The 22,146-nt window shown below is 45.1% G+C and overlaps 1 protein-coding gene across 1 annotated transcript in view; it reads left to right on the top strand.

Moving 5' to 3' along the window:
• zbtb47b (zinc finger and BTB domain containing 47b) overlaps positions 1 to 22,146 on the top strand; it is a 127,735-nt gene that overhangs the window by 43,041 nt on the left and 62,548 nt on the right. The window contains exons 2-3 of the mRNA XM_046355390.1: positions 11,916 to 12,191; positions 19,637 to 20,749. Coding sequence (XP_046211346.1) covers positions 11,916 to 12,191; positions 19,637 to 20,749 — 1,389 coding nt within the window. The remainder of the gene's footprint in view (positions 1 to 11,915; positions 12,192 to 19,636; positions 20,750 to 22,146) is intronic.

Raw genomic sequence — 22,146 nt, forward strand, 5'->3', positions numbered from 1 at the left:
TACTAGTTCAGGGCAGGGTAGGGTAGCTCTGTGATGTAGTAGTTCAGGGCAGGGTAGCTCTGTGATGTACTAGTTCAGGGCAGGGTAGCTCTGTGATGTACTAGTTCAGGGCAGGGTAGCTCTGTGATGTACTAGTTCAGGGCAGGGTAGCTCTGTGATGTACTAGTTCAGGGCAGGGTAGCTCTGTGATGTACTAGTTCAGGGCAGGGTAGCTCTGTGATGTACTAGTTCAGGGCAGGGTAGCTCTGTGATGTACTAGTTCAGGGCAGGGTAGCTCTGTGATGTAGTAGTTCAGGGCAGGGCAGGGTAGCTCTGTGATGTACTAGTTCAGGGCAGGGTAGCTCTGTGATGTAGTAGTTCAGGGCAGGGCAGGGTAGCTCTGTGATGTACTAGTTCAGGGTAGGGTAGCTCTGTGATGTAGTAGTTCAGGGCAGGGCAGGGTAGCTCTGTGATGTACTAGTTCAGGGCAGGGTAGCTCTGTGATGTACTAGTTCAGGGCAGGGTAGCTCTGTGATGTACTAGTTCAGGGCAGGGCAGGGTAGCTCTGTGATGTACTAGTTCAGGGCAGGGTAGCTCTGTGATGTAGTAGTTCAGGGCAGGGTAGCTCTGTGATGTACAGGGCAGGGTAGTTGTGATGTACTAGTTCAGGGCAGGGTAGCTCTGTGATGTACTAGTTCAGGGCAGGGTAGCTCTGTGATGTACTAGTTCAGGGCAGGGTAGCTCTGTGATGTACTAGTTCAGGGCAGGGTAGCTCTGTGATGGGTACTAGTTCAGGGCAGGGTAGCTCTGTGATGTTCAGGGCAGGGTAGCTCTGTGATGTACTAGTTCAGGGCAGGGTAGCTCTGTGATGTACTAGTTCAGGGCAGGGTAGCTCTGTGATGTACTAGTTCAGGGCAGGGTAGCTCTGTGATGTACTAGTTCAGGGCAGGGTAGCTCTGTGATGTACTAGTTCAGGGCAGGGTAGCTCTGTGATGTACTAGTTCAGGGCAGGGTAGCTCTGTGATGTACTAGTTCAGGGCAGGGTAGCTCTGTGATGTACTAGTTCAGGGCAGGGTAGCTCTGTCATGTAGTAGTTCAGGGCAGGGTAGCTCTGTGATGTACTAGTTCAGGGCAAGGTAGCTCTGTGATCTAGTGTTTCCGTGCAGGGCAGGGCCGCAAACTCAAACATAAACCCTTTCTGGGCCTCAAACTCCCAAATCAAAACTTACTGGGCCTCAAACTCCCAAATCAAAACTTACTGGGCCTCAAACTCCCAGATCAAATCTTATTGGGCCTCAAACTCTGTGATAAACTAGTTCAGGGCAGGGCCTCAAACTCAAACCTTAGGGCCTCAAACTCTGTGATGTAACTAGTTCAGGGCAGGGTAGCTCTGTGATGTAAGTTCAGGGCAGGGCAACTCTCTGTGATGTACTAGTTCAGGGCAGGGTAGCTCTGATGTAAACTAGTTCAGGGCAGGGTAGCTCTGTGATGTACTAGTTCAGGGCAAGTTTGGTTTAAAAACAGGTGATGTACCAGTTCAGGGCAGGGTATTGATTCAAGGTCATGTACATTACAGGGCAGGGTTTTTGGTTGAAATGACTGGAAACAAAGGGTAGCTCTGTGATGTAGTAGTTCAGGGCAGGGTAGCTCTGTGATGTACTTACAGAAGCTCACGTTCAGGGAGGGTAGCTCTGTGATGTACTAGTTCAGGGCAGGGTAATGTACTAGTTTTTAAGGGCTTCTGTGATGTATAGTTCAGGGATGTACAGGGGCAGTAGCTCTGTGATGTTCCAATAACCAAGAGGATGAATAGCTTCTGTTCAGGCAGGGTAGCTCTGCAATGTATGTTCAGGGCAGGGGCAGTTAAGGGGCAAGGGATGAATAGCTCTGTGATGTACTGTTCAGGGCAGGGTAGCTCTGTGATGTACTAGTTCAGGGCAGGGTAGCTCTGTGATGTACTAGTTCAATTAACTCTGTGAAGAGGAGGGCAGGGTAGCTCTGTGATGTAAGTTCAGGGCAGGGTAGCTCTGTGATGTAACCAGTTCAGGGATGAATAGTTCTCTACTGTGATGTACTAGTTCAGGGCAATTAGCCAAGAGATGAATAGTTCAGGGTTCTCTGCTGTAAGGGCAGGGCCCAATTAACTCAAGAGGATGAATAGCTTCTCTACTGTTACAACTCCCAATTAACCAAAGGATGAATAGCTTCTCTACTGTTACAGGCCTCAAACTCCCAAGCTTCTCTGCTGTAATGGAGTTCCAATTAACCAAGAGGATGAATAGCTCTCTACTGTAATGGAGTTCCAATTAACCAAGAGGATGAATAGCTTCTCTACTGTTACCTCAAACTCAAACATAAACCCTTACTGAATCAAACCTTACTGGGCCTCAAACTCCTGAATCAAACCTTACTGGGCCTCAAACTCCCGAATCAAACCTTACTGGGCCTCGAACTCAAACATAAAGCCTTACTGGGCCTCAAACTCCCAGATCAAACCTTACTGGGCCTCAAACTAAAAGTTTGGTTTAAAAAACAGGAAATACCATTACATTGATTCAAGGTCATCACATTACATTTTTTGGTTGAAATGACGTGGAAACAAAGTTGATGAATTTTTTCCCCAGGTATTCAGACTTACAGAAGCTCACGTCAATGGAAAAGGTCTGATCTACCTTTAAGTTCTACTGTAACCGGTTTTTAAGCTTCGGATCATATCCAATAGAGCAAAAAAATTGAAATAGCTCTACTGTTACACCGTTCCAATTAACCAAGAGGATGAATAGCTTCTCTGCTGTAATGGAGTTCCAATTAACCAAGAGGATGAATAGCTTCTCTACTGTTACACCGTTCCAATTAACCAAGAGGACGAATAGCTTCTCTGCTGTAATGGAGTTCCAATTAACCAAGAGGATGAATAGCTTCTCTACTGTTACACCGTTCCAATTAACCAAGAGGACGAATAGCTTCTCTGCTGTAATGGAGTTCCAATTAACCAAGAGGACGAATAGCTTCTCTGCTGTTACACCGTTCCAATTAACCAAGAGGATGAATAGCTTCTCTACTGTAATGGGGTTCCAATTAACCAAGAGGATGAATAGCTTCTCTACTGTTACACCGTTCCAATTAACCAAGAGGATGAATAGCTTCTCTACTGTTACACCGTTCCAATTAACCAAGAGGATGAATAGCTTCTCTGCTGTAATGGAGTTCCAATTAACCAAGAGGATGAATAGCTTCTCTACTGTTACACCGTTCCAATTAACCAAGAGGATGAATAGCTTCTCTGCTGTAATGGAGTTCCAATTAACCAAGAGGATGAATAGCTTCTCTACTGTGACACCGTTCCAATTAACCAAGAGGATGAATAGCTTCTCTACTGTAATGGAGTTCCAATTAACCAAGAGGATGAATAGCTTCTCTACTGTTACACCGTTCCAATTAACCAAGAGGATGAATAGCTTCTCTGCTGTAATGGAGTTCCAATTAACCAAGAGGATGAATAGCTTCTCTACTGTTACACCGTTCCAATTAACCAAGAGGATGAATAGCTTCTCTACTGTTACACCGTTCCAATTAACCAAGAGGATGAATAGCTTCTCTACTGTGACGCCGTTCCAATTAACCAAGAGGATGAATAGCTTCTCTACTGTTACACCGTTCCAATTAACCAAGAGGATGAATAGCTTCTCTACTGTTACACCGTTCCAATTAACCAAGAGGATGAATAGCTTCTCTACTGTGATGGCGTTCCAATTAACCAAGAGGATGAATAGCTTCTCTGCTGTAATGGAGTTCCAATTAACCAAGAGGATGAATAGCTTCTCTGCTGTAATGGAGTTCCAATTAACCAAGAGGATGAATAGCTTCTCTGCTGTAATGGAGTTCCAATTAACCAAGAGGATGAATAGCTTCTCTACTGTGACGCCGTTCCAATTAACCAAGAGGATGAATAGCTTCTGCTGTTACACCGTTCCAATTAACCAAGAGGATGAATAGCTTCTCTGCTGTAATGGAGTTCCAATTAACCAAGAGGATGAATAGCTTCTCTACTGTGACGCCGTTCCAATTAACCAAGAGGATGAATAGCTTCTCTGCTGTAATGGAGTTCCAATTAACCAAGAGGATGAATAGCTTCTCTGCTGTAATGGAGTTCCAATTAACCAAGAGGATGAATAGCTTCTCTACTGTTACACCGTTCCAATTAACCAAGAGGATGAATAGCTTCTCTACTGTGACGCCGTTCCAATTAACCAAGAGGATGAATAGCTTCTCTACTGTTACACCGTTCCAATTAACCAAGAGGATGAATAGCTTCTCTACTGTAATGGAGTTCCAATTAACCAAGAGGATGAATAGCTTCTCTACTGTGACGCCGTTCCAATTAACCAAGAGGATGAATAGCTTCTCTGCTGTAATGGAGTTCCAATTAACCAAGAGGATGAATAGCTTCTCTGCTGTAATGGAGTTCCAATTAACCAAGAGGATGAATAGCTTCTCTACTGTGACGCCGTTCCAATTAACCAAGAGGATGAATAGCTTCTCTGCTGTAATGGAGTTCCAATTAACCAAGAGGATGAATAGCTTCTCTACTGTAATGGAGTTCCAATTAACCAAGAGGATGAATAGCTTCTCTACTGTAATGGGGTTCCAATTAACCAAGAGGATGAATAGCTTCTCTGCTGTAATGGAGTTCCAATTAACCAAGAGGATGAATAGCTTCTCTACTGTGACGCCGTTCCAATTAACCAAGAGGATGAATAGCTTCTCTACTGTGACACCGTTCCAATTAACCAAGAGGATGAATAGCTTCTCTGCTGTAATGGAGTTCCAATTAACCAAGAGGATGAATAGCTTCTCTGCTGTAATGGAGTTCCAATTAACCAAGAGGACGAATAGCTTCTCTACTGTGACGCCGTTCCAATTAACCAAGAGGATGAATAGCTTCTCTGCTGTAATGGAGTTCCAATTAACCAAGAGGATGAATAGCTTCTCTACTGTTACACCGTTCCAATTAACCAAGAGGATGAATAGCTTCTCTACTGTTACGCCGTTCCAATTAACCAAGAGGATGAATAGCTTCTCTGCTGTAATGGAGTTCCAATTAACCAAGAGGATGAATAGCTTCTCTACTGTTACACCGTTCCAATTAACCAAGAGGATGAATAGCTTCTCTACTGTAATGGAGTTCCAATTAACCAAGAGGATGAATAGCTTCTCTGTGACTGTAATGGGAGTTCCAATTAACCAAGAGGATGAATAGCTTCTCTGCTGTAATGGAGTTCCAATTAACCAAGAGGATGAATAGCTTCTCTACTGTAATGGAGTTCCAATTAACCAAGAGGATGAATAGCTTCTCTGCTGTAATGGAGTTCCAATTAACCAAGAGGATGAATAGCTTCTCTACTGTAATGGAGTTCCAATTAACCAAGAAGATGAATAGCTTCTCTACTGTAATGGAGTTCGAATTATGAAAGCATCACAATTTCAGTTTTTTATAAATACCAGCTTTTGCCTGAAACCCCCTCTCCTCTCCTCTCCTCTCCTCTCCTCTCCTCTCCTCTCCTCTCCTCTCCTCTCCTCTCCTCTCCTCTCCTCTCCTCTCCTCTCCTCTCCTCTCCTCTCCTCTCCTCTCCTCTCCTCTCCTCTCCTCTCCTCTCCTCTCGTCTGTTCTACTACAGGGTGTCTGGTTGTCAGTTAGCTCAGCTGTGTCACAGTTCTCCTAGATACAGACAGGCAGGGCCCTACTAAATAGTTGTGCTCTGCTCATGACCAAGTGTGGGGAGTCTGAATAGGTTGGAGGATAAGAAAGAATCCAAGGTTTTAATGTGTGTTCTGCTCCCCTTCTCTGGGCCTCTGTGTCTGTGTGATAGAACTACATCGAACAGAAGGACAATTAAACGTTTAAAATGGCAGCAGCTCTTAGAGGTCCTGTTCTCCTCTGTCTTTCTCGCACCCTCTCTGTCTGTCTCACACCCTTTCTGTCTGTCTCACACCCTCTCTATCTGTCTCACATCCTCGCTGTCTGTCTCACACCCTCGCTGTCTTTCTCACACCCTCTCTGTCTTTCTCACACCCTCTCTGTCTGTCTCACACCCTCTCTGTCCATCTGTCTCACAGTCTCTCTGTCTGTCAGTCAGCCTCTCTGTCCGTCTGTCTGTCAGCTTTTCTGTCTGTCTGTCTGTCTGTCTGTCTGTCTGTCTGTCTGTCTGTCTGTCTGTCTGTCTGTCTGTCTGTCTGTCTGTCTGTCTGTCTGTCTGTCTGTCTGTCTGTCTGTCTGTCTGTCTGTCTGTCTGTCTGTCTGTCTGTCTGTCCTTCAGTCTAACTGTCTGTCTGTCTGTCTGTCCTTCAGTCTAACTGTCTGTCAGTCTCTCTGTCTCAAATACAGACTTTCTAGAGCTGTAAACCCCAGCTGGCTGTGGCTGGGCAGTCAGGGGTCATTTTCATCATTCCTCCGTCTGTTAAAGACTTTGACTGTACTCGACTCTGCTCTGTTCTACTACGCTCAGTTATACTATACTCTACTCTGTTATACTCTACTCTGTTATACTATACTCTACTCTGTTATACTCTGTTCTGCTATACTATGTTATACTCTACTCTGTTATACTCTATTCTGCTCTGTTCTGCTATACTATGTTATACTCTGCTCTGCTCTGTTCTACTCTGTTATACTCTACTCTGTTATACTATACTCTGCTCTGTTCTGCTCTGTTCTGCCATACTCTGTTCTACTCTGCTCTGTTCTACTCTGCTCTGTTCTGCTCTGTTCTGCTATACTCTGTTATACTCTGCTCTGTTCTGCTATACTCTGCTCTGCTCTGTACTGCTATACTCTGTTATACTCTGTTCTGCTCTGCTATACTCTGTTATACTCTGCTCTGTTCTGCTATACTCTGCTCTGTTCTGCCATACTCTGTTATACTCTGCTCTGTTCTGCTTTGTTCTGCTATATTCTGTTATACTCGGCTCTGCTCTGCTCTGTTCTACCCTACTCTGTTCTACTCTGCTCTGTTCTACTATACTCTGTTATACTCCAATCTCTTCCACTCTTTTCTACTCTACTCTGTTCTACTCGGTTCTACTCTACTCTGTTCTACTCTGCTGTGCTCTACTCTGCTGTGCTCTACTCTGTTTTACTCAGTTCTACTCTACTCTGTTCTACTCTGTTCTACTCTGCTCTGTTCTACTCTGCTCTGCTCTGTTCTACTCTGCTCTGTTCTACTCTGCTCTGCTCTGTTCTACTCTGCTCTGTTCTACTCTGCTCTGCTCTGTTCTACTCTGCTCTGTTCTGCTCTGTTCTGTTCTACTCTGCTCTGTTCTGTTCTACTCTGCTGTGCTCTACTCTGCTGTGCTCTACTCTGCTGTGCTTTACTCTGTTCTACTCGGTTCTACACTACTCTGTTCTGTTCTACTCTGCCGTGTTCTACTCTGTTCTACTCTGCTGTGTTCTACCCTACTCTGCTCTCTCCAGCTTGGCTCTGCTGTTCGAAGCGGGCCTCTACCAGTACATAACACCCAGTTGGCAGGGCTTTTTGCATGAAAATAGTAAAGTACTAGCGACTTGGACAACAGCTCTTTCTCCAACATGTACAGTATGAATGCTATAGGGTTGATGGTTATAGGGAGAACAAGTCCAACTCGGCAAAGTGTGTGCGTGCGTAACGATGGAATGCTGTGCGTGTCTGTGAGTTGGAGGTGCTTAACCTCTGCAAACTTCTGGGTTTGGTGTGCCAGTAATCAGTAGTCCCCCTGCGCCTGTTTCGGGTCACTGCAGGTGAGTAATGCATCCTGGGAGGTCTACTGATTGAGAAGCTGGTTAGAAGAGCTGCTCCCTGTAATGACAGAGACAACACACAGTTACACACCGACATTTACAAGGGGGGGGTGGAAGGAAGGAAGGAAGGAAGGAAGGAAGAAAGGAGAGGGATGGAGAGAGGGAAGGAGGGATGGGAGAGGTGGAGAGAGGGGTGGAGGGAGGTGGAGAGAGAGGGATGGAGGGGAGGAAAGAGAGATGGGGTCATAAATCTAAAATGCTGTTTTGTTTGGCGTTGTTGCTTGATGAAATGTGAAAGGTGTCATTATTAGTGTTAGATAGCAGACATGACCAGGTTGCTACTCACCTATTAGACAGCATGTACAGGAACTCATCTGTCATTCAGAAATATGAAAGGAGAAGGGAAGAGGGAGGAATTGGGGGAGGTGGGAGGGAGGGAGGGGGAAGGATAAGGGAGCTAATAGGGGAAGGACATAGTAGTATGATAGGTGTTGTTTTACAGGGTCAGTCATAGTAGTATGCTAGGTGTTGTTTTAAAGGGTCAGTAGTATGATAGGTGTTGTTGTACAGGGTCATAGTAGTATGATAGGTGTTGTTTTAAAGGGTCAGTAGTATGATAGGTGTTGTTTTACAGGGTCAGTCATAGTAGTATGATAGGTGTTGTTTTACAGGGTCAGTCATAGTAGTATGATAGGTGTTGTTTTACAGGGTCAGTCATAGTGGTATGATAGGTGTGTTGTACAGGGTCAGTCATAGTAGTATGATAGGTGTTGTTTTACAGGGTCAGTCATAGTAGTATGATAGGTGTTGTTTTACAGGGTCAGTCATAGTAGGATGATAGGTGTGTTGTATCAGTCATAGTAGTGGTAGGTGTTGTTGTACAGGGTCAGTCATAGTAGTATGATAGGTGTTGTTTTACAGGGTCAGTCATAGTAGTATGATAGGTGTTGTTTTACAGGGTCAGTCATAGTAGTATGATAGGTGTTGTTTTAAAGGGTCAGTAGTATGATAGGTGTTGTTTTACAGGGTCAGTCATAGTAGGATGATAGGTGTGTTGTACAGGGTCAGTCATAGTAGTATGATAGGTGTTGTTTTAAAGGGTCAGTAGTATGATAGGTGTTGTTTTACAGGGTCAGTCATAGTAGTATGATAGGTGTTGTTTTACAGGGTCAGTCATAGTAGTATGATAGGTGTTGTTTTAAAGGGTCAGTAGTATGATAGGTGTTGTTTTACAGGGTCAGTCATAGTAGTATGATAGGTGTTGTTTTACAGGGTCAGTCATAGTAGTATGATAGGTGTTGTTTTACAGGGTCAGTCATAGTAGGATGATAGGTGTGTTGTACAGGGTCAGTCATAGTAGTATGGTAGGTGTTGTTGTACAGGGTCAGTCATAGTAGTATGATAGGTGTTGTTTTACAGGGTCAGTCATAGTAGTATGATAGGTGTTGTTTTACAGGGTCAGTCATAGTAGTATGATAGGTGTGTTGTACAGGGTCAGTCATAGTAGGATGATAGGTGTGTTGTACAGGGTCAGTCATAGTAGGATGATAGGTGTTGTTTTACAGGGTCAGTCATAGTAGTATGATAGGTGTTGTTTTACAGGGTCAGTCATAATAGTATGATAGGTGTGTTGTACAGGGTCAGTCATAGTAGTATGATAGGTGTGTTGTACAGGGTCAGTCATAGTAGTATGATAGGTGTTGTTTTACAGGGTCAGTCATAGTAGTATGATAGGTGTTGTTTTACAGGGTCAGTCATAATAGTATGATAGGTGTGTTGTACAGGGTCAGTCATAGTAGTATGCCGTCCCCGGAACGAATCCACTTTTTGTCTTGCTCGATGGCATATCAACAGATGCTTCACTTTGTCGGCTCAGGTATTCGAACCAGAGACCATTCGGTTCCTGGCCCAAAGCTCTGACCACTAGGCTATCGCCCACATTATGAGAGGAGGAGGGAGAACAAGGGAGCTGGTGGGAGGAGCTAATGGGAGGAGGGGAGGGATGGGAGGAGGGGGAGGAGAAGGGAGCTAATGGGAGGATTGAGAGGAGAAGGGAGATAATGGGAGGAGAGAAGGGAGAAAATGGGAGGAGAGGGAGATAATAGAAGGAGAAGAGAAGGGAGATAATGGGAGGAGGGAGAGGAGAAGGGAGATAATGGGAGGAGAGAAGGGAGAAAATGGGAGGAGAGGGAGATAATAGAAGGAGAAGAGAAGGGAGATAATGGGAAGAGGGAGAGGAGAAGGGAGATAATGGGAGGAGAAGAGAAGGGCGATAATGGGAGGAGAAGGAGAAGAGAAGGGAGATAATGGGAGAGGGAGGGAGAGGAGAAGGGAGGAGAAGGAGAAGAGAAGGGAGATAATGGGAGGAGGAGGGAGATAATGGAAGAAGATAAGGGAGATAATGGGAGGAGGGAGAGGAGAAGGGAGATAATGGGAGGAGAAGAGAAGATAAGGGAGATAATGGGAGGAGGAGGGAGATAATGGGAGGAGAAGGAGAAGATAAGGGAGATAATGGGAGGAGGAGGGAGATAATGGGAGGAGGAGGGAGATAATGGGAGGAGAAGGAGAAGATAAGGGAGATAATGGGAGGAGGAGGGAGATAATGGGAGGAGAAGGGAGATAATGGGAGGAGCGGGGAGAGAAGGGAGGAGCAGGGAGAGAAGGGAGGAGCAGGGAGAGGAGAATGGAGATAATGGGAGGAGCAGGGAGAGAAGGGAGGAGCAGGGAGAGAAGGGAGGAGCAGGGAGAGAAGGGAGAGAAGGGAGGAGCAGGGAGAGGAGAATGGAGATAATGGGAAGAGGAGGAGGGAGGGCTAATTTGAGGAGTTGGCACTGAGTATCAATATATCTTTCAGAGACGACGTGTGTGTGTGTGTGTGTGTGTGTGTGTGTGTGTGTGTGTGTGTGTGTGTGTGTGTGTGTGTGTGTGTGTGTGTGTGTGTGTGTGTGTGTGTGTGTGTGTGTGTGTGTGTGTGTGTGTGTGTGTGTGTGTGTGTCCTGTTCAGATGGAGACCTTGCCCTTCCTGTGCTATAATACACCCCACTTGGGAGATTGAGGTGTGAGCACAGATCAAACTACCTTTGATTTCTGATTGACCCCTACTGTGAATGAGCCCTACTGCACAGTGTAGTCTGTACTGTGAATGAGCCCTACTGTACAGTGTAGTCTGTACTGTGAATGAGCCCTACTGTACAGTGCAGTCTGTACTGTGAATGAGCCCTACTGTACAGTGTAGTCTGTACTGTGAATGAGCCCTACTGTACAGTGCAGTCTGTACTGTCTATTCAGGTCTCTGCCCTTGTCTCAGTAGCCTCTGAAAGACAATGTAATACAGATGGAGGATCTTAATTTGATCCAGTTTGCTACAGCAGGAAAATAATCCTGCAGCAACAGGATAATGTGAATTATTACGTGGATAATAATTAATAGAGATTTGAAGAGTGATACAGATCGGCTGATGTAAAAAGGCCTTTATAAATACATTTGATTGATTGATTTTTCGTTACAGGAAATCAAGTTGGACATTTTAAAGTGTAAATTACAAACTTTAGAAGCCTTGAAAACACTACAAGTTATTCTGTGCAGAAACATTCTCAGCAACAAGAGTGATCAAATTAAGATCCATCTGAGAATCCCAAACTAATTATTTGCTCTCTCTCTAAAGACGTTTGTCTAACGACGGTCTCTCTGTAATGAACACAAAACATCTTTATCAGCAATCTGCTTGTCGTAGAAAGTACTCCTCATCCAATGATAACACTGTTTTTACTCTCCTCCTCCCCCTCCTCTCCTGTCCTCTCCACCCCCTCCATCTCTCCTCCCTCCACTTCTGCACTTCTCCTCCCTCTTCTCCTCCCCCTCCATCTCTCCTCCTCCCCTCCTCTCCTGTCCTCTCCTCCCCCTCTTCTCCTGTCCTCTCCTCCCCCTCCATCTCTCCTCCTCCCCCTCCTCTCCTCTCCCCTCCTCCCCCTCTTCTCCTGTCCTCCCCCTCCTCTCCTGTCCTCTCCTCCCCCTCTTCTCCTGTCCTCTCCTCCCCCTCCATCTCTCCTCCCTCCACTTCTGCACTTCTCCTCCCTCTTCTCCTCCCCCTCCACCTCTCCTCCCTCCTCTCCTCCCCTAATCCTCCCTCCCTCCCCCTCCTCTCCCTCTCTCCTCTCCTCAGCTCATAGTAGAGAAGACATCAGACTTCCCGTCAGCTGAGTTCTCTGTGGTGGAGGATGTGACTCTTCATTTCACCTGTTTGATGGACAGGCTGAACGAGCAGCGTCTCTTCCAGCCTGACCTCTGTGATGTGGACATTGTGTTGGTGCGCCAGCGCAGTACCTTCCCTGCCCACAAGGGGGTGCTTGCGGCCTACAGCCCCTTCTTTCACTCCCTGTTCTCCCAGAGCAAGCAGCTGCGCCGTGTCGACCTGTCTCTGGATGCCCTCAGCTCCCAGGTCAGTGGGCACCTACATATGAACCTAATAACACATTCATAACAAAGACAGATCACATTCTTAATCCCTACATAAAACATTCATAAGCTCTATATAACACATTGATAGGCTCTAGATAACACATCCATAGACCTGACATATCACATTCAGGTCACACTTTATTTAGATAGTACAGATGTTCCATCATTGATGGTCATACTATCAAAAAACGTTCTGTTACTAAGCAACTGCTCGCTAAGGTTACAGCTAGGGTTAGGGTTAGATAAGGGTTAGGGTAAGGATAATGTATAAGGTTAGGTTTAGATAAGGGTTAGGGTAAGGATAATGGTTAAGGTTAGGTTTAGATAAGGGTTAGGGTAAGGATAATGTTTAAGGTTAGGTTTAGATAAGGGTTAGGGTTAGATAAGGGTTAGGGTAAGGATAATGTATAAGGTTAGGTTTAGATAAGGGTTAGGGTAAGGATAATGGTTAAGGTTAGGTTTAGATAAGGGTTAGGGTAAGGATAATGTTTAAGGTTAGGTTTAGATAAGGGTTAGGGTAAGGATAATGTTTAAGGTTAGGGTTACAGCTAGGGTTAGGGTTAGATAAGGGTTAGGGTAAGGATAATGTATAAGGTTAGGTTTAGATAAGGGTTAGGGTAAGGATAATGGTTAAGGTTAGGTTTAGATAAGGGTTAGGGTAAGGATAATGTTTAAGGTTAGGGTTACAGCTAGGGTTAGGTTTAGATAAGAGTTAGGGTAAGGATAATGGTTAAGGTTAGGTTTAGATAATGGTTAGGGTAAGGATAATGGTTAAGGTTAGGTTTAGATAAGGGTTAGGGTTAGAGCTAAGGTTAGGTTTATATAAGGTTTAGGGTTAGAGCAAAGTTTAGGTTTTTGAGCTAAGTAAGGAGCTAAGAGCTTAGTAAGGGTTATTGTAAGGATAATGGTTAGGGTTAGGTTTAGATAAGGGTTAGGTTTAGATAAGGGTTAGGGTAAGGCTAATGGTTAAGGTTAGGTTTAGATAAAGGTTGGGTAAGGCTAATGGTTAATGTTAGGTTTAGATAAGGGTTAGGGTAAGGATAAGGGTTAAGGTTATGGTTAGGTTTAGATAAGGGTTAGGGTAAGGATAATGGTTAAGGTTAGGGTTAGGTTTAGATAAGGGTTAGGGTAAGGATAATGGCTAAGGTTAGGGTTAGATAAGGTTTAGGGTAAGGATAATTGTTAAGGTTAGGTTTAGATAAGGGTTAGGGTAAGGATACGGGTTAGGGTTAGGTTTCGATAAGGGTTAGGGCAAGGATAATGGTTAATGTTCAGTTTAGATCGGATAGGGGTTAGGGTAAGGATAATGCTCAATGCTAGGGTTAGATAACAGGCAGGGTAAGGATAATGCTCAATGCTAGGGTTAGATCATGGGCAGGGTAAGGATAATGGTTAAGGTTAGGGTTAGAGCTAGGGTTAGGTTTAGATAAGGGTTAGGGTAAGGATAATGGTTAATGTTAGGTTTAGATAAGAGTTAGGGTAAGGATAATGGGGTTAGGGTTAGGTTTAGATAAGGGTAGGGTAAGGATAATGGTTAAGGTTAGGTTTAGATAAGGGTTAGGGTAAGGATAATGGATAGGGTTAGGTTTAGATACGTGTTAGGGTAAGGATAATGGTTAGGGTTAGGTTTAGATAAGGGTTAGGGTAAGGATAATGGTTAAGGTTAGGGTTAGAGCTAGTGTTAGGTTTAGATAAGGGTTAGGGTAAGGATAATGGTTAATGGTTAATGTTAGGTTTAGATAATGGTTAGGGTAAGGATAATGGTTAATGTTAGGGTTAGATAATGGTTAGGGTAAGGATAATGGTTAGGGTTAGGTTTAGATACGTGTTAGGGTAAGGATAATGGTTAGGGTTAGGTTTAGATAAGGGTTAGGGTTAGAGCTAAGGTTAAGTTTATATAAGGTTTAGGGTTAGAGCAAAGTTTAGGTTTTTGAGCTAAGTAAGGAGCTAAGAGCTTAGTAAGGGTTATTGTAAGGATAATGGTTAGGGTTAGGTTTAGATAAGGGTTAGGGTTAGATAAGGGTTAGGGTAAGGATAATGTATAAGGTTAGGTTTAGATAAGGGTTAGGGTAAGGATAATGGTTAAGGTTAGGTTTAGATAAGGGTTAGGGTAAGGATAATGTTTAAGGTTAGGTTTAGATAAGGGTCAGGGTAAGGATAATGTTTAAGGTTAGGGTTACAGCTAGGGTTAGGGTTAGATAAGGGTTAGGGTAAGGATAATGTATAAGGTTAGGTTTAGATAAGGGTTAGGGTAAGGATAATGGTTAAGGTTAGGTTTAGATAAGGGTTAGCTCTAGTCATCGACCTGGCCAAGGCTTTCGACTCTGTCAATCACAACATTCTTATTGACAGCCTTGGTTTCTCAAATGATTGCCTCGCCTGGTTTACCAACTACTTCTCTGATAGAGTTCAGTGTGTCAAATCGGAGGGCCTGTTGTCTGGACCTCTGACAGCCTCTATGGGTGTGCCACAGGGTTCAATTCTCAGGCCGACTCTCTTTTCTGTATACATCAATGATGTTGTTCTTGCTACTGGTGAGTCTCTGATCCAACTCTACGCAGACGACACCATTCTGTATACTTCTGGCCCCTCCTTGGACACTGTGTTAACTAACCTCCAGACAAGCTTCAATGGCATACAACAGTCTATCACAGTGCCATCCGTTTTGTCTCCAAAGCCCCATACAGTACCAACCATTGCCACCTGTACGCTCTCGTTGGTTGGCCCTCGCTTCATACACGTCGCCAAATCCACTGGCTACAGCTCATCTACAAGTCTCTGCTAGGTAAAGCCCCGCCTTATCTCAGCTCACTGGTCACCATAGCAGCACCCACCCATAGCACGTGCTCCAGCAGGTATATCTCACTGGTCACCCGCAAAGCCTTTCTGTCCAGTTCTCTGCTGCCCATGACTGGAACGAATTCCAAAAATCTCTGAAGCTGGAGACTCACATCTCCCTCACTAGCTTTAAGCACCAGCTGTCAGAGCAGCTTACAGATCACTTCACCTGTACATAGCCCATCTGTAAACAGCCCATCTATCCACCTACCTCATCCCCATACTGGTATTTATGTATTTTGCTCATTACATTTACATTACATTTACATTTAAGTCATTTAGCAGACGCTCTTATCCAGAGCGACTTACAAATTGGTGCATTCACCTTATGACATCCAGTGGAACAGTCACTTTACAATAGTGCATCTAAATCTTAAAGGGGGGTTGGGGGGGGGGAATACTTATCCTATCCTAGGTACTCCTTAAAGAGGTGGGGTTTCAGGTGTCTCCGGAAGGTGGTGATTGACTCCGCTGTCCTGGCGTCGTGAGGGAGTTTGTTCCACCATTGGGGGGCCAGAGCAGCGAACAGTTTTGACTGGGCTGAGCGGGAGCTGTACTTCCTCAGTGGTAGGGAGGCGAGCAGGCCAGAGGTGGATGAACGCAGTGCCCTTGTTTGGGTGTAGGGCCTGATCAGAGCCTGGAGGTACTGAGGTGCCGTTCCCCTCACAGCTCCGTAGGCAAGCACCATGGTCTTGTAGCGGATGCGAGCTTCAACTGGAAGCCAGTGGAGAGAACCCAGGGTCCAGGGTCTCTACCTGCACATTCATCTTCTGCCGATCTACCATTCCAGTGTTTAATTGCTATATTGTAATTACTTCACCACCATGGCCTATTTATTTCCTTAACTTACCTCATTTGCACTCACTGTATATAGACTTTTTCTTTTCTTTTGTTCTACTGTATTATTGACTCTATGTTTTGTTTATTCCATGTGTAACTCTGTGTTGTTCTATGTGTCAAATTGCTATGCTTTATCTTGGCCAGGTCGCAGTTGCAAATGAGAACTTGTTCTCAACTAGCCTACCTGGTTAAATAAAGGTGACCTCAACTAGCCTACCTGGTTAAATAAAGGTGACCTCAACTAGCCTACCTGGTTAAATAAAGGTGACCTCAACTAGCCTACCTGGTTAAATAAAGGTGAAATAAATAAATAAATAAAAATGAGTTAATATTTGCTTGATTCAGATAATCACGCAATTAGAAACCTTTAATCATTCGTTGAGCAACATTCATCACATTAACTAATACAACGTCACGACACCATCCTAAAATGTGTAGTTTTGTCACAACTCAATGTCACAGATGTCTCAAGTTTTGATGAAGCGTGCATTTGGCATGCTGACTGCAGGAATGTCCATCAGAGCTGTTGCCAGATAATTAAATTTTAATTTCTCTACCATAAGCTGCCTCCAACATTGTTTTAAAGAATTTGGCAATACTTCCAACCGGCCTACCAACCACAGACCAGGTGTAACCACGCCAACGCCAGCCAGGACCTCCACATCCAGTAACTTCACACAGCCATTGTAGAGGAGTGGGACAACATTCCACAGGCCACAATCAACAGCCTGATCACCTCTATGGAGATGTATCGTACTGCATGAGGCAAATGGTGGTCACACCAGATACTGACTGGTTGTCTGATCCACACCAGATACTGACTGGTTGTCTGATCACACCAGATACTGACTGGTTGTCTGATCACACCAGATACTGACTGGTTTTCTGATCCACACCAGATACTGACTGGTTCTCTGATCCACACCAGATACTGACTGGTTGTCTGATCCACACCAGCTACTGACTGGTTCTCTGATCACACCAGATACTGACTGGTTCTCTGATCCACACCAGATACTGACTGGTTCTCTGATCCACACCAGATACTGACTGGTTCTCTGATCCACACCAGATACTGACTGGTTCTCTGATCCACACCAGATACTGACTGGTTGTCTGATCACACCAGATACTGACTGGTTTTCTGATCCACACCAGATACTGACTGGTTGTCTGATCACACCAGATACTGACTGGTTCTCTGATCCACACCAGATACTGACTGGTTGTCTGATCCACACCAGATACTGACTGGTTTTCTGATCACACCAGATACTGACTGGTTGTCTGATCCACACCAGATACTGACTGGTTCTCTGATCACACCAGATACTGACTGGTTGTCTGATCCACACCAGATAGATACTGACTGGTTTTCTGATCCACACCAGATAGATACTGACTGGTTTTCTGATCCACACCAGATAGATACTGACTGGTTTTCTGATCCACACCAGATAGATACTGACTGGTTTTCTGATCCACACCAGATAGATACTGACTGGTTGTCTGATCCACACCAGATACTGACTGGTTTTCTGATCCACACCAGATACTGACTGGTTTTCTGATCCACACCAGATAGATACTGACTGGTTTTCTGATCCACACCAGATAGATACTGACTGGTTGTCTGATCCACACCAGATACTGACTGGTTTTCTGATCCACACCAGATACTGACTGGTTTTCTGATCCACACCAGATAGATACTGACTGGTTTTCTGATCCACACCAGATAGATACTGACTGGTTGTCTGATCCACACCAGATACTGACTGGTTGTCTGATCCACACCAGATACTGACTGGTTTTCTGATCCACACCAGATACTGACTGGTTGTCTGATCCACACCAGATACTGACTGGTTTTCTGATCCACACCAGATACTGACTGGTTGTCTGATCCACACCAGATACTGACTGGTTGTCTGATCCACACCAGATACTGACTGGTTTTCTGATCCACACCAGATACTGACTGGTTGTCTGATCCACACCAGATACTGACTGGTTTTCTGATCCACACCAGATACTGACTGGTTGTCTGATCCACACCAGATACTGACTGGTTCTGGTTGTCTGATCCACACCAGATACTGACTGGTTGTCTGATCCACACCAGATACTGACTGGTTTTCTGATCCACACCAGATACTGACTGGTTGTCTGATCCACACCAGATACTGACTGGTTTTCTGATCCACACCAGATACTGACTGGTTGTCTGATCCACACCAGATACTGACTGGTTGTCTGATCCACACCAGATACTGACTGGTTTTCTGATCCACACCAGATAGATACTGACTGGTTTTCTGATCCACACCAGATGGTTTTCTGATCCACACCAGATACTGACTGGTACTGACTGGTCTGATCCACACCAGATACTGACTGGTTTCTGATCCACACCAGATAGATACTGACTGGTTTTCTGATCCACACCAGATACTGACTGGTTGTCTGATCCACACCAGATACTGACTGGTTTCTGATCCACACCAGATAGATACTGACTGGTTTTCTGATCCACACCAGATACTGACTGGTTTTCTGATCCACACCAGATAGATACTGACTGGTTTTCTGATCCACACCAGATAGATACTGACTGGTTGTCTGATCCACACCAGATACTGACTGGTTGTCTGATCCACACTCCTTTTTTTATGTATCTGTCACCAATAGTATATCTGTAGTCCCAGTCATGTCAAATCCGTAAATCAGGGCCTAATGAATTCATTACATTTGGCTTATTTCCTTTCTATGAACTGTAAATTGTTGCATGTTGGGTTTATTGTTTTGTTCAGGGTAGATCGATGAAACGTTACTGCATCTGCAGATGAACTATCCGAATAAAGTGTTACCCACATTGATAACTCCTGTCTGTCTCTCCTCCCAGGGCCTACAGTAGATAACTCCTGTCTGTCTCTCCTCCCAGGGCCCACATTGATAACTCCTGTCTGTCTCTCCTCCCAGGGCCTACATTGATAACTCCTGTCTGTCTCTCCTCCCAGGGCCTACAGTAGATAACTCCTGTCTGTCTCTCCTCCCAGGGCCTACAGTAGATAACTCCTGTCTGTCTCTCCTCCCAGGGCCTACAGTAGATAACTCCTGTCTGTCTCTCCTCCCAGGGCCTACAGTAGATAACTCCTGTCTGTCTCTCCTCCCAGGGCCTACAGTAGATAACTCCTGTCTGTCTCTCCTCCCAGGGCCTACAGTAGATAACTCCTGTCTGTCTCTCCCCAGGGCCTCCCCTGTCTGTCTCTCCTCCCAGGGCCTACAGTAGATAACTCCTGTCTGTCTCTCCTCCCAGGGCCTACAGTAGATAACTCCTGTCTGTCTCTCCTCCCAGGGCCTACAGTAGATAACTCCTGTCTGTCTCTCCTCCCAGGGCCTACAGTAGATAACTCCTGTCTGTCTCTCCTCCCAGGGCCTACAGTAGATAACTCCTGTCTGTCTCTCCTCCCAGGGCCTACAGTAGATAACTCCTGTCTGTCTCTCCTCCCAGGGCCTACATTGTTAACTCCTGTCTGTCTCTCCTCCCAGGGCCTACAGTAGATAACTCCTGTCTGTCTCTCCTCCCAGGGCCTACAGTAGATAACTCCTGTCTGTCTCTCCTCCCAGGGCCTACAGTAGATAACTCCTGTCTGTCTCCCCTCCCAGGGCCTACAGCAGATAAGTCCTGTCAGTCTCTCCTCCCAGGGCCTACAGTAGATAACTCCTGTCTGTCTCTCTTCCCAGGGCCTACAGCAGATCCTTAACTTCATCTACACCTCCCGTCTGTTGGTCAGTAGCCGTAGCGTCAGAGACGTGCTCAACGCCGCCACCCTGCTGCAGATGACGGACATTGCAGCTTCTTGCCGTGACCTCATCAGCAGCCAATCGCTAAGGGCCGCGGTAGACAACCTGGCCAATCAGGATGGCCTGGGAGATCCTGATTCCATGACAACGACCCCCGGCAGTCAGCTGTACCGGGAGATCAAGCAGGAGGCAGAGTTAGGGAGGGCAGAGTTAGAGAGGGTGTACACTCGGGAGGGGAACAGCCCTTTCTCTGTGAGGGTGGAAGACGGACATGGAAAGGGCCAGCAGCATCACCCTCCCTCCTCCCAGATCTCCTCCCAGTCCCAGGCCAAGCAGTACTACTACCAACAAGAGGACAGGGAGAGTGGGGGAGGAGGAGGGAGGGGTCTGTTTAAGCTGGAGGGGGGCGGGGAGCAGATCATCGTAGAGGTCAACCTGAATAACCAGACACTCAACGTCTCCAAGGGGTCAGAGAGCAAGGCTGTCGCCACATATACCACCGCCATGTTCACCCGCTCCCATGGTGACCAGAGGAACGAGGAGGAAGAGGAGAACAAGGAAAAGGATGATGATGATGGGCAGGTCGGGGAGGATGAAGAGGAGGAGGATGAAGAGCAGAGAGAGAGAGGGGAGGAGATGGAGAACAGCAGTGAAGAGGATGAAGAGGAGGAAGAGGAAGAGGAGAACAATGATATGAACATACCAGCAGAGGAGTCTATTATGATGAACAGGCCTCGTCCGGGGCCTAGAACCCTGGAGGTCGCCACGACAACCATGCGGCAGACCCTTGGTGACGCCACCCTTGCCAACCGTCACCAGGGCAGGAAGAGGAAGCAGAATCCTGAGAGTGTAGGTCAGATGGTCAGACTGGAGGAGAAGCAACACTTCCCCTGTAAGAAATGTCCCAGAGTCTTCAACAACCGCTGGTATCTGGAGAAACACATGAACGTCACTCACAACCGCATGCAAATCTGCAACAAATGTGGAAAACGCTTCCTTCTGGAGAGTGAACTACTACTGCACCATCAGACCAACTGTGAGAAGACTATACAGGTCAGTAACTACTACTACTACTACTACTACTACTACTACTACTACTACTACTACTACTACTACTACTACTACTACTACTACTACTACTACTACTACTACTACTACTACTACTACTACTACTGCTACTACTGCTACTACTGTTACTACTACTACTACTACTACTACTACTACTACTACTACTACTACTACTACTACTACTACTACTACTACTACTACTACTACTACTACTACTACTACTACTACTACTACTACTGTTACTACTGCTACTACTGTTACTACTACTACTACTACTACTACTACTACTACTACTGCTACTACTGTTACTACTACTACTACTACTACTACTATTGCTACTACTGATGCTACTGTTGCTACTACTACTACTACTACTACTACTACTACTACTACTACTGCTACTACTACTACTACTACTGCTACTACTGTTACTACTACTACTACTACTACTACTATTGCTACTACTGATGCTACTGTTGCTACTACTACTACTACTACTACTACTATTGCTACTACTGATGCTACTGTTGCTACTACTACTACTACTACTACTACTATTGCTACTACTGATGCTACTGTTGCTACTACTACTACTACTACTACTACTACTACTACTACTACTACTACTACTATTGCTACTACTGATGCTACTGTTGCTACTACTACTACTACTACTGTTACTACTACTACTACTACTACTACTACTACTATTGCTACTACTGATTCTACTGTTGCTACTACTACTACTACTACTACTACTACTGCTACTACTGTTGCTACTACTACTACTACTACTACTACTATTGCTACTACTGATGCTACTGTTGCTACTACTACTACTACTACTACTACTACTACTACTATTGCTACTACTGATGCTACTGTTGCTACTACTACTACTACTACTGTTACTACTACTACTACTACTACTACTACTACTATTGCTACTACTGATTCTACTGTTGCTACTACTACTACTACTACTACTACTGTTGCTACTACTGCTACTGATGCTACTACTACTACTGTTGCTACTACTACTACTACTACAGTTGATACTACTACTACTACTAATTCTACTGCTACACTGCTACTACTACTGTTGCCACTACTGCTACTACTACTACTGTTGCCACTACTACTACTACTACTACTACTACTGTTGCCACTACTACTACTACTACTACTACTACTACTACTACTACTACTGTTGCCACTACTACTACTACTACTACTACTACCACTGATACTACGGCTACTACTACTACTACTGTTGCTACTACTACTACCACTACTCCCCCTGCTACTACTACTACTACCACTACTACTACCACTACTACGACTACTACTACTGCTACTACTACTACTGTTGCTACTACTAC

Source organism: Oncorhynchus gorbuscha, linkage group LG07, assembly GCF_021184085.1.
Source record: "Oncorhynchus gorbuscha isolate QuinsamMale2020 ecotype Even-year linkage group LG07, OgorEven_v1.0, whole genome shotgun sequence".
Taxonomy (NCBI): Eukaryota; Metazoa; Chordata; class Actinopteri; order Salmoniformes; family Salmonidae; genus Oncorhynchus; species Oncorhynchus gorbuscha.